Source organism: Morone saxatilis, unplaced genomic scaffold, assembly GCF_004916995.1.
Source record: "Morone saxatilis isolate NCDOM2014 unplaced genomic scaffold, NCSU_SB_2.0 Contig14, whole genome shotgun sequence".
NCBI lineage: Eukaryota > Metazoa > Chordata > Actinopteri > Moronidae > Morone > Morone saxatilis.
In genome coordinates this window covers 5,300,320-5,309,811 of record NW_023339696.1, presented here as the reverse complement: position 1 = coordinate 5,309,811, position 9,492 = coordinate 5,300,320, and the positions used below count along the sequence as shown (strand labels likewise).

General features: G+C 38.9%; 1 protein-coding gene across 1 annotated transcript; it reads right to left on the bottom strand.

Annotated features, from left to right (window-relative positions):
* Positions 1-5,440: 5,440 nt before the first annotated feature.
* Positions 5,441-8,112, bottom strand: dhrs7b (dehydrogenase/reductase (SDR family) member 7B). The gene is made up of 6 exons (XM_035655771.1): positions 7,918-8,112; positions 7,648-7,766; positions 6,871-7,081; positions 6,666-6,758; positions 6,413-6,565; positions 5,441-6,019 (listed from the first exon to the last, which is right to left on the bottom strand). The coding sequence occupies exons 1-6, from the start codon at positions 8,069-8,071 to the stop codon at positions 5,814-5,816; spliced, it is 936 nt and encodes a 311-aa protein (XP_035511664.1). The 5' UTR covers positions 8,072-8,112; the 3' UTR covers positions 5,441-5,813.
* Positions 8,113-9,492: the final 1,380 nt, after the last annotated feature.

The following is a 9,492-nucleotide window of genomic DNA, read 5'->3' as shown; positions in this document are numbered from 1 at the left end:
TTTTTTTTTTTTTTTTTTGGTCGACTGCATTTTGTAGCAGCTCTACAGATCAGCAGCTGAAGTCATATTGGAGTTTAGTGTCCATTGCCAGTCGCTTCTACAACTTTGATTACTTTTAGTGTATGTTGATGCAATAGCCTTCGAGTTTCTTTGTTGTTGCATAAACAGGTCTAGAAGAAATAGCAACGCTCTTCTTTCACGTACTTATTTATCTTGCTGTTTCTCTTTTTTTCTTTTTTTTTTACACTGTAATTATATACACCAACATTTAATTTTGGTCTCGTTTTAAATAACCTTGTCTCTTTTGACAAATAACATTGCTTATTTACCAGCTGTTTTGCTTGCCTGTTGCACTTCAAACAAAGAAGCGAGCCGAGCTGTTTTCAATCAAGGACTAAACAGAGGCGCCCTCATCCCATAATGTGACCAACCACATATTCATTTTCATCGGCAGGCTAAAATTTGAAATGCTAAAAGTTCGCAGTAGTGTTACACTCCATTTTAACTCCTCAGAAGCAAGCAGTCAGAGATATGTTATAAAATCAAACACTAAAGCCATAGTTGACACTCAACCACTTAAGTTGTTTTCCTTTTTAAGTTAAGTCATTATTTAATCACTAGTAAAAACTTCCTTATTGGTTGTGCTCAAAACATTAATTCCCCATTGGCTAGTACTGATACGGGATACTGACAAAACACTATGGCTAATGTCAACATGATTGTCCCTTTAATGTCAGCCCACTTTGTATGTGTTGAAGTTAAAGGTAAATGCTTTTAAGTACTTTCCCCATGAAGTTTCACCATTGCAATGTATTGTTTTTCACAGCATATACACACGTACCATGTAAAGTCCAGACTGATCCAGATGTTCTCTCTGAATTTCAGTTAACCAGCATCATCAATATGCAGTATTGTGAACATTTTGTCTGATCAACATGTTTAACTTCATCTCTGAGTGTAAATTGTAGGAGAGCTCTTGTTGTCATTCCACTAATGGGATTTATAAACATTGGTCTCCTTTAAAGCACCTTGGGGGGCTTTGACTCTACAGTGTAAAAGCTCTTGTGATGTTTATTCATTTGTGAAATAAATCTCAAAAAGACTTCATCTTCTCACACTAGATAAACTACAGAGATGATTCTTAATAAGGAATAAACAGCGGGTTTTGTCTTTGAATTTGGCATGTTTGTTTTTTTGTTTTGTTTAAGGATTTATTTGTACAAATGTCAATTCCAGTATTCACTGCGCTTTTTGTAACATATTGTAAATTGTTATTTGGATTATTTATTGTTAACATTTCAGAAAAGGTGTTTGTTTAACTTAATATGAAGATGACATCTAAAAATGAAAAACCTGTTAAAAGTTTTCAGTTTGTAAAAGGTGTTTTTATTCTGTGTATAAAGATAGTTTAAAAAAAACCCAAACAGCTTGTTGTATTCATTGTGTGCACTTTGTGGTAACAACAGTTCAAATGCAATCTTTTACGAGCAGGTTTGCCAGCTTTTCCAGAGGTAGAGTGGTTTCCCTGCTGTCGCCGTTTAAGAAACTAAATTCTCACCCCTCAAAACAAAACCAACAACTCAACACAAATATTCTGGTTGAAAACTGCAGAACAGGAAATCAAACTGTCCACTAAAAGTGTTTTTCAGGACAAAGATTAGCAGTACTTCCTTCCTCTACATGTATTAACCTTGTTCTGAGAATCATTTGCAGTGGTGTGTGCAGTATGGTGTGTGCAGTATGGTTACAGATGACCCAGAAACAACATGCCAGGTGCTGTATCTGCCAGAAAGACAGACAAATTGTGTTTTTTTCCATTGTTATTATGTATTGTAGTATGTGTAGTAGTGTAGTTTGTAGTCTAACTGAACTTTCTCTGTTTGCATATACTTGTTTCTGCTGGCATCCGATGCACAGTGTGATGTTTAAAAAAAAAACTAACTCAAACACTAGTTACTATAATAATAACGAAAGAAGACAAAATAAAATGAAATAAAGTAAAAAATAAATATTTTATATAGACCCACACACACACACAGATAGATAGTCTGCAATATAAGCAGTAAAAGTGCAGCATCAACTATCAAATTACACAAAACCCAATCCCACACACTTCCCTTGTATTCACTTTCATCTATATACACACACCTCTTATGCATATATACGTGTAAAATGTTCACATAAATGTACATCGATGAGGAAGACCTAATAGAAACTGTATGAAAAGGTCCAGGAAGAGATACACATTTGAGGTCTACTATTTCCAAAGAGAGGAGAATGCTGATGAACATTTTCTGAGAGGTTGCAGGTTTCTTTCTTCCATTATACAATATCTTTCCAGGTGTGCAGTAAGACATGCTCATTAATCCAGTGCCTCAGTGATGGTGAATCTTCAGATTTTCAATTTTTCACTGCAGTGCTAGAGAGTAAAATAAAATGCTTCAGATTATCAGAACTCATGTCCCCCAGTTTCCATAGTTTAGAATCCTGCTCAGTTTGAGATCCTTTTATCCTGTCATTTAACCTCTCTGACACAGAGAAATGTTGCTGTCAATTGTATGTAACCTGGTGGGAGTTCAATATGTTGCATTGAGTTTGCCAAAGTTTTGTGGAAATTAATACAGTCTGTGTCTGCTCCAACAGATTCCTTTTTCCTATTCCTTTATAAGCACAGCCTAAATCTGTTTCCCATTGATTTATCATAATGATACCATACATAGAGGATGTTAAACCCATAAAGGATTCTTCCTGAGAAATGAGACATTTAGATCTAAAAGTGAGTGAGATTCTTGCCAAGCATAAAAAGTGTTATTAGTTGAGCTGAGTTATTTGTGAGTGTGGATAATTTTTTTTTTATCTATAAATGGAATTACATTTAAAGGAGTATTCTTCATATCATATTGTTCTATTGAGAGCCATCACACCTCACTTGTTCTCCAGGGGAATCCAACGATTTGGATTGTTCAATGTACGTAAATAGTTTTATGTAATTCTCTTAAAATAGTTGTCCATCTGTTTTTTCCTTGCGTATACCAAAATATTTAAAACCATTAGTTCGTCATTTCAGTGGATCAGTGACTAGTGACTAGGTTCAATTCTTTTTTGTTGTTAGCATCCATAGATATTATTGGCTTTCCATTTTCCATTTTTTTTAGCTGCATCTACTATGTGGAGTAGTCTGATCCACACACTTTAAACAAACCCTGTTTGATCAGAATGACCTATCTTTGGTAGATCTTCCAGTCTGTGAGCAATTAGTTTGATTAATATCTTGTAATTTAGGAGACTAAGGGGCCCGAACGAGTCGCATTTCTGTTTGTCCTTGCCTGGTTTCAGGAGCAGTGTGATTGTTGCCACCTTCAATTAATCTGTTTATTTTTATGTTTTTCAAAAGCTTTTTATTTTCTTTAATCATATGTGTAGGGGGGTGAGGTCAGTAATTTCTTTAAGAAGGCTTTAAAATCCTCTATTGGGAAGCCGCCCGGGTGCTTTATTGTTCAATAAAGAATCAATGGCTTGGAGTACCTCCATCTCTGATATATCTATGTTCATATAGATCTTCATAAAATTGATTACATTCTGCATTTCTAGCTGTTGGGTTGTCTTGGTGCCTCCCATCCTCAGTTAATACTGAGTGAATATACTTATCGAATGTCTCTTTCTTCATTTATCAAGCTTCATAGTTTGTCCTGACCTTAGCTGCTTCCTCTTTGTTTGTGCACAGATTATTATATAGCATCCTTGGTCGCTGTATGATAGAATATGGCCTCTCATAAAGGCCTTAAGGGCTTCCTAAATGTGAGGAGGAATTTTGTTGGCGTCAAGAAATATTTATATATAAATGGTCATGAATGATATAAATTCAGGGTATTTTAGCATGTAATATCTAAATCTTCCACCTATGATATGACGGTTGTGGTGTATTAATCATCCAGGTGAGTTTTAAGGCATTGTGATCTGATTGGGTAGCAGTGAGATAAGAAAAATCTTTCCTGTGAAACTAGGAACATCTCAGTTCTGGATTTATGTTTTATGTGTTCCTGAATAAAACAGAAATCCCTTTGCTTTGGATGAAGGGTTTGCCCTACTTCAGTTATACCTGTCTTTCATATGTTTATTACTGTAGCTGCCTTTGACAGTGAGGCTGATTTGGGTGATAAGCGATCTATTAGAGGGTTTAATCCAAATTTAAGTCTCCACCACTGATCCTCAAACGTAGCATGCTTCAAAATCAGATTATTAAATAATATAGTATATTCACCAGTTACCCTGCACTTATTTATTAAGCAGTCTACAAGCAGAAATCTACCATCTCTCTTTTTCAACTGAATTTAATTTAAAATTAAATTTTGTATTAATAAGTAAGGCAACTTCTCCTGCCTTTGAAGAAAAGGAAAAGCAGAAAATATAACCCACCCAGTCCCTACGCAGTTTCAAATGCTCTGAGTCTCTCCTGAATGAAGGCGATATCTACATTCTCAGTCTCTTTAAATATGTAAGTAGTTTTTTACTCTTAACTGGTGAGTTGACCCTTTTAATATTCCATAAAATGCATGTCAATTGACCCATAATATTAGTTCTATAAATGTATAAATATAAATATCTCAGCAGGATAAATATACAAAACAACTTTGGTAATGTCTGAATGAATTCCTGTTTTTGGTTTAGAAGTGGTAAAACAGCAGTGGTACGACTCAGACCAGAAGGTGGTGTTGATATTTACATTTGTGTATGAAAAAGTTTTAATGAGAGACCATACAAAACCAAAAAAACTATAAACTAAAAACCTGCCCAGTAGAACCCCAATAACAAAACAACATGAAGTAGGTATCTTTCTTAAACAACAATGGTGGCCTGGCAACTGCTGAAAAAATGGTTGGACACACAGTTTGTACACAGGAACAGTTTCAATCTTGATGTCTGAGATGAGAACCTAACAAGTAAAGGAAAAGGGCCTTAGCCAAATATAAATGTGATCCCATTTTACTATTTTTCGCTCGTAGCATCCTCTTCACACCTATGAACCCGTCTCTCCTGCGCTGCAGATCTGCGCTGTAGTCTGAATAAAATGATATCCTCCTCTAATCTGTTCTCCTTTCAGTCATAATGTGATAATGCAGGCTCTGAAGGGGGGGTTTTAAGTGTGACAGCAGGAGGAAAATGATTTAAAAGTACTTGCCAGACTGGAAAGACCATTAAAAATCAGTTGTTCTTGTTCCTACAGTGTGATGTTTGAATAATATCTGTGCAGAGTTCGACACTAGAAGGATGTTTTCACATTCATCTGCTGACAGTGGAAAGTTTCTCTGAGCTCACTGAACATCTGATTTTAAGGGGCGGGGCTTATAAGCATTATTTGTAAGTGTCACCAGTGCACATACACTGAGAATGGACCTTACAGTAAGTAGGAGACATTGTATGTCCAACAGGAAACAATGAACACATTTCACATCATTTTAATGTGGTAAAAAGATATTAAACACACATTACTGTTCCAAGCATATTGCTACTCCTGAAAATAGAGAACAGTTAGAGCATTTCATTTGTAAAACCAAATCCATGTCAAGGAGTTAAAATAAACAGCATTGCATGCTCACAGCGTCTTTTAATTAATTGCAATAGCTGAACACCACAACCTGGCTGTCCTGGTCAACCACAGATGTTACAAATCACAGGTTACAACCCTGATATGGCAAAGTGTTACTGAAGAGCTGCATCTATTCACATCTGCTGCTTCTCCATTGGGCCTCAATGTGAAGCAGCCAGTTTCGTGTTGTGGTTCATGTGCCTCTTGGTCCTCTCCTGCTGCTGCATCACTCGTCTTTAGGTCTCTGCTCCTTGCGAGCGCGAGAGGACATGAGTTTGAAGAATAGTGCCGGCCACAGTGTGCGGAGGTAGATGGCCAGACTGGGCAGAGGTCCTGCCAAAACAACATCTTTGCTCCTCTGACGGACAGCCTTCAGTACCGCCTGAGCCACATCCTGAGGGTCCCGACCCATTGCTGTGGTTTTATCCAAAACTGGAAGGAACAAACAAGAAACATGTTGCATCAATGATACCTGGGAGTCAGTAGGTCAAATGATACAGAAAACTGTTAAATTACTGAGATTGTGTTCCCTTGTCTTAACTTTTTTCACTCTGTTATAGTCCATTTTAGTTGATTTTTATCTTAGATTTAATTCTTAGTTGCCAATAGATGTCTCTTTACAACACCTTAGGTTTCTTTTATATCTCCTCTTAATGTCCTATGTGTCAAACTGCATTGTTGTGCTTTTGTTTCCACACATCAGTTGTTGTGCAGTGAAAAACTGTTTGCCAGATTCCATTCACAATTTTGCTATAAAAAAGTATTTGATAGAAATTCTCCTATTGTTGGCGTAAACACAGTAACACACTTGTTTCACTGCCTCACCTCCATACTTGGAGCCGTCTCCTGTGACGGCGTTCACCGACAGGTTGGTTCGGATGTACCCGGGACTGATCACGGTCACTGGAATCCCGTAGCGATCCATCTCGGCCCGTAAGCAGTCGAAGTAGGCCTGGGTGGCGTGCTTAGAGGCAGCATCTGACCACAGTGTGTACAAACAAAGAGTCCTGCCTCATCTCCAATCACTGCACAGATCAGGTATTCGCTTTAATTCATTAAATGAGCAAAAACAACTTACAAGCTGATCTGTAAGGAATGGCTATCTTTCCCTGGACGCTGCTAATGACAACGATGTGGCCAGCACGCCGGCGAACCATGGAGGGCAGAAGAGCTGTGGAAAAAACAAAAAATCTTAAAATGAGTCTCCAAAATCTCCAGTTGTGACTTTTTAACCCCATACTTTGCTCATATCTAAAGCCAAAAGCCATTAAACGTTCACTAACCTTGAGTAAGAGCAACGGTTCCAAAGTAATTTGTTTCCATAACATCCCGCTGAACCGAGAGGTGGGTATCCAGTATGTTGCCACGGTAACTGATTCCAGCATTATTAATGAGGACATCCACTTGTCCATAACATTTCAGGATCTCCTGTGCAGCTCTGTCCACTGTGTCTGTGTCAGCCAGGTCAAAGGTAACGGTGCTGGGGGTGTAAGTCTGGTGGTTGAGCAGAACAGTTATTTAATACCTCGCTGCCGTTATGAGTTCAAATACGTCCGTCTACACCTGTATTCAAACAGCTTTGATTCTAGGAGCTTAAAAGTAAAGGAAACTTTTCTCTGTTTCGTGGAAAACAGCAGCAGGTTCTCAGAAAGAAAAACTTTTTGAATGTCTAAGGAGGAGTCATGATTAGTGATACAGCGGGCTTGAGAAGATGTGAACCTGCCAAATGCCTCTGCCAGGAGCAATGACAGGAATGACAGATAGCTTCTGAAAATACTGAAAAAAAGGAAATGGAAAGACTTTCCTACTGAGATGGACAAAATGGAAAATGTATTTGTTGGAATAAGAAACATTACCTTCCTTTTGCTGAACTCTTGCTCAACCAAAACATGGAAACTTTAATACAAAGACCCCCTGTCCACAATCCAGAATATATAATGTTTGTTATCTGAATGTTGTGGATCAAATATTTGATTTTATATAGAATAATATACAATAGAGGGACACAGAGCAGGGAATCTGGTGGGTAAAGATTCTCAGACCATCAGCAGCAAACACACCTGCCGCTGCGAGCCTGTTGAAGTAGCTGTAAGCTCCTGGACCACCTGCTGCAGGCGGCCTGCATCTCGTCCACACAGAACGAGCCGTGCACCTGCAGCGTGGAAGACCCGCGCACACTCTACAAGACAGAAAACACACTTCTTGTTCATGGTGTAAATCACTGAAACACGTTACTACGAAGGAACGTCTGCATATCGGTGTAACTTCTGATTTTGGGGAAAGCATCTACGTGTAAGCTGAAGAGAAGGCGAGATGAGCAGGGGGCTGACCTTTCCCCAATCCAGAGCTGGCTCCTGTGATGACCACTACAGCATCCTGGAGAGCGGCTCCCGGTCTGAGGCGGACGAGGATCCGATAAAGCAGCAAGACACCAACACTCGCTAAAGCCAGCTGAAGCACTCCTCCTCCCGTCACACGCTCCATGGCTGACAATCTCCCTCCCTGCTCCACACAAGAGACCTGAAGACACGAGCTCAAAAGAGTTAGTTTGGAAGAGTTCTTCCCAACTGCAGCTGTTGATTTCAATATTACAACATTCACATTCATCTTGTACAGAGAAGTCACCAGGTCTGTTTACCCAGTATAACTCTGTAGCTGTTAACATGCAAAACTCCTACTTTATTTTGGCATCAGGCCACATGTGACTCCTGCACTCCATTAATGACATTAATATGTAGGTTACAGCTATTACAATGTCATGTTTTACTTTGTTTTGTCGGGTTCATATTATCATCATATCATTAAAATTGACTTCATTTATTGGATTTTATTAGCCGAACTATGACACTTAGATTTTGCAGCATCACTCTGTTAACTTGGCATAAAAGATCTTCATTATTTTGACAGTTTATACGCTAAATGATGACATACCGTATGTAAATAAAAACACCAAAAAGGGCTCTGAACAGACCACAGTGTGACTTTGACATGTAAGCCCCCCCATGCCAAAGGGACTGTGAATGTTTTAATGTCCCATCTCCAAAGCACATCACAAACAACTAGCATGGCAACGGTGACAACTACTACCACACACCCACACATATACACACACACACAAATTGAAACATATGTGAGGCCAATCCAAGTACACACGGTTAAAATAATTTTGGTGCTAAAAAGTGTTACTGTACGTTGCATGAATGAGCTTAATGTACATACAGTACAGAGGCTGGGAGTGTTGTGTGTGTGTGTGGTGTGTGTGTGGTGTGTATAGTGGTATCAACAATATGAATGTTAAATGGGGACTTCGGTGCCTGTTATTTAAAAAATGCTGCACCAAAGAGAAGCATCACATCAGCACATCTTGTATCGCGTGAAGGTCATAAGACATAAACCATTCAATCACTTTAGCTAAATTGCAGTCGTCTCTAACATTTTTTTGTAAGAAGGATAAGATAATAAAACATTCTGTGTTATTTATTTATTTATTATTTTAAGTCCGAGAGGGCTGTACTACAAAGCGCAAGGTAACTAAACTTATCCAGGTAACTCAGGAGTAATTCCCCCCGACGGCAGCTGTAACAATTCCAGGTTAACTTCGTGGCTACAAAAGGTTGGGATAGCCGTTTTAACCCAGAGGGTATAGTGTTTGACGCTCTATGTATCTAAAACTGCGTTCCGAGCAGCGTTTATTTATTCAGGTAGCGTATAACGTCGATGTTTACCAATATAAATCAACTTTGTTTCTCGGCCCACAAGACTTGAGGGAGAGAGAAATGCCGACACATATTGGGAGGACGTGGGCACGGGAGGGTGCTGAGGAGGCTCAGTGCGGAGGGCGAAGGCGTGTTCAGAGACTGACAACAGGGGTAGCCCTTCAGCCGTCGGGGGCTTTTTAGGAGTAG